This window comes from Morus notabilis, unplaced genomic scaffold, assembly GCF_000414095.1.
Source record: "Morus notabilis unplaced genomic scaffold, ASM41409v2 Scaffold964, whole genome shotgun sequence".
Taxonomy (NCBI): Eukaryota; Viridiplantae; Streptophyta; class Magnoliopsida; order Rosales; family Moraceae; genus Morus; species Morus notabilis.
The window spans coordinates 62,661-66,129 of NW_010361116.1; the positions used below are offsets into that span (position 1 = coordinate 62,661).

Genomic DNA, 3,469 nt, shown 5'->3' on the forward strand with positions numbered 1-3,469 from the left:
TAACTTCATGAACTGCCGGATGAAATCCGGCACTCCTGTTCGGGATGATATGCTATTGATCATAAGTCACCTGAATGAGATTGAGCTCATGGGAGCTGAAATTGATGGGGAGACTCAGGTGGATATGATCCTAGAGACTCTCCCGGAGATGTTTGACAACTTCAAACTCAACTATTCGATGAACAAGTTGAACTATTCACTCCCAGAACTCATGAAGGAGCTTCAGACTGCGGAAACCCTACTGCTTAAAGGCAAAAAGAGGAATGGAGAGGCAAACCTTGCTGAAGCAAAGCCTTCCACCTCTGGCGCCAAGAAACAGAAGAAAGTCCGCAACAAGAAGAAACCGGCTGGAAAGGGCAAGAACACTGCGAAGGTGAACAAGAGTAATGACAAATGTCACCATTGCGGAGTAGCTGGCCATTGAAAGCGCAACTGTCCTACTTACCTCAAGGAGTTAAAGCTAAAGGTACATTACTTGTTACCGAAGCCTGTTTTGTGGCTGACTCTACTTTTTCTTGGATTGTAGACTCTACTTCCTACCGAAGCCTGTGTTGTGGCTGACTGTACTTTTTCTTAGATTATAGACTCTGGAGCCACTAATCATGCTTGTTGTTCTCTAAAGGGGTTCAGGGAAAGCAAAAGGCTTAGCAAGGGCAAGTTTAACTTTCGCTGGGGGAACGGAGCATCAGTATCAGCAACATCAGTTGGAAGTATTAAATTAGTTTTTGAAAATAGTTTCATTGTTATGAACAATGTTTATTATGTCTCGGTTTTTGGGAAAAACCTTATTTCTATAGCTCGTTTGGTTGAGCAAGGATATTCTTTAGGATTTAATAATGATGTTATTCAAATTCTTAAGAATGGTTTCATGATTACTTCTACAGTCATGATAAACAATCTGTTCTACGTCAAACCAATTATTCCAACGATTTATGATACTGAATTGAATAATGATTCAATTAGGGATAGTAAAAGATTGAGGTTAGACCCAACAGATCAAACCTATAAATGGCATCTACGTCTTGGACATATTAGCCTTGACAGGATAAAAAAGTTGGTAAGAGACGGTCCCTTACAAACCTTAAGTGTAGGCTCACTACCTACATGTGAATCCTACATAGAAGGAAAAATGACCAAGAGACCCTTTTTAGCAAAGGGTAATAGAGCTGATGAATGCCTAGAACTCATACATAGTGATGTATGTGGGCCATTTAATATCCAAGCAAGAGGAGGATATGAATATTTCATAACCTTCACAGATGACTATTCTCGTTTTGGTCATATTTATCTAATGCGTCAAAAGTCTGAAACCTTTGAAAAGTTCAAAAAATTCAAGGCCTTGGTGGAAAAACAATTAGACAAACAGATCAAAACACTACGATCTGATTATGGCAGTGAATACTTGCTAGGAGAGTTCAAAGACTTTCTTAAAGAAGAAGGCATATTTTCTCAACTGACTGCGCCAGGTACTCCACAGCAGAATGGTGTGTCAGAAAGAAGGAACCGAACTCTATTAGATATGGTTAGATCAATGACGAGTTACTCATCCCTTCCAGATTCCTTTTGGGGATATGCTTTGGAAACAGCGGCATATATTCTGAACCAAGTTCCATCCAAAGCAGTGCCTGGAACTCCATATGAGAGATGGAGTGGCAAGAAGTCATCTCTTGGCCACACCAGAATATGGGGTTGCCCAGCACATGTGCTTAGAAAGAAGACTGGTAAGCTAGCCAGTCATTCAGAATTATGCCTGTTTGTAGGATATCCTAAAGGGACAAAAGGCTACATCTTTTATAGTCCTACTGATCAGAAAACATTCGTTAGCACGAATGCTCATTTTCTGGAAGAGGATTTTGTGAAGAATATGAAGCCTAGAAGCAGGCTTGTACTTGAGGAATTGACTGGTAAAAATGTTCAGGTAACATGTCCACGTTCTATTCCTGAACCGATAACAGATGAACCACAACAAGAACTAACACCAATAGAGCCTCGACGTAGTGGGAGGGTTGTGAGACAACCAGATAGGTATATGGCTTATGGAGATGCATTGACTGCAGTCTCAGATTTAGACGTTGATGAACCTGTCTCCTACTCGCAGGCTATGGCAAGTTCTGAAGCAAACCTATGGCATGAAGCCATGAATGCTGAAATACAATCGATGTATAAAAATGGCGTATGGACTCTGGTAGATCCTCCTGAAGGGGTAAAACTCGTAGGGTGTAAATGGATCTACAAGAAGAATAGGGGTCCAGATGGGAATGTAGAGACATTCAAAGCAAGACTAGTAGCCAAGGGCTACACCCAGAAAGAAGGAATTGACTATGAGGATACCTTCTCTCCGGTGCCTATGCTTAAATCCATCCGCATTCTTCTATCCATTGCTGCTGCCTTAGATTATGAAATCTGACAGATGGATGTGAAGACAGCTTTTCTGAATGGCAACCTGGATGAGCGCATTTATATGGCACAACCAGATGGATTCATTGAAAAGGGTCAAGAAGAAAAGGTTTGTGAATTGCAAAAATCCATTTATGGACTAAAGCAGGCATCCAGATCATGGAATATCAGATTCGATGAGACTGTTAAAACTTATGGTTTTGTTCAGTCATTGGATGAGCCTTGTGTGTATAAGCTGATACAAGAAGGCAAAGTGGTTTTCTTAGTCTTATATGTGGATGACATACTACTCATTGGGAATGATGTAGGAAGACTGACTGAGGTTAAGCTCTGGCTGGCAAAGCAGTTTGACATGAAGGATCTAGGAGAAGCTGCCTATGTTCTAGGAATTCAAATCTTTCGAGTTCGGAAGAACAAACAATTGGCACTATCTCAAGCATCCTATATCGATAAGGTAATGGACCGATTCGCCATGCAAAACTCCAAGAAGGGTTATCTACCCTTCAGACATGGAGTATCCCTCTCAAAGGAGCAGTCTCCCAAGACTCCTCAAGAAGAGGAAGACATAAGCCGAGTTCCTTACGCTTCAGCCGTAGGAAGCCTCATGTATGCAATGCTTTGCACCAGACCTGATATATGCTACGCGGTAGGCGTGGTGAGTAGATTCCAGTCTAACCCTGGACCCGAGCACTGGGTTGCTGTCAAGCATATCCTCAAGTATCTTAGGAGAACAAGGAACTATATGCTTGTATATTCAGGTACTGACCTGACTATGACGGGATACACCGACTCCAACTTCCAATCGGACAAGGATTCCAGGAAATCCACTTCAGGATCAGTGTTTGTCCTGAATGGGGGTTCGGTGGTATGGAGGAGTATTAAGCAGACTTGCATAGCTGACTCCACCATGGAGGCCGAATATGTGGCAGCTTGTGAAGCTACAAAAGAGGCCGTATGGCTTAAGAAGTTCCTTCTATCACTGGAAATTGTTCCGGAAGCTGATAGGCCCATGGTACTGTATTACGATAACAGTGGGGCTGTCACAAACTCTAAGGAACCTACTTTAAGATAT

The 3,469-nt window shown here is 42.0% G+C and overlaps 1 protein-coding gene across 1 annotated transcript; it reads left to right on the forward strand.

Moving 5' to 3' along the window:
• The first annotated feature begins 7 nt into the window (after positions 1-7).
• Positions 8-424, forward strand: LOC112091673. Its single transcript, XM_024165870.1, has one exon. The coding sequence runs from the start codon at positions 8-10 to the stop codon at positions 422-424; it is 417 nt and encodes a 138-aa protein (XP_024021638.1).
• The last annotated feature ends 3,045 nt before the right edge of the window (positions 425-3,469 follow it).

Coding starts and splice junctions, on each gene's coding strand:
- LOC112091673 (XM_024165870.1), top strand. CDS start 8: ATGAACTGCCGGATGAAATCCGGCACTCCTGTTCGGGATGATATGCTA.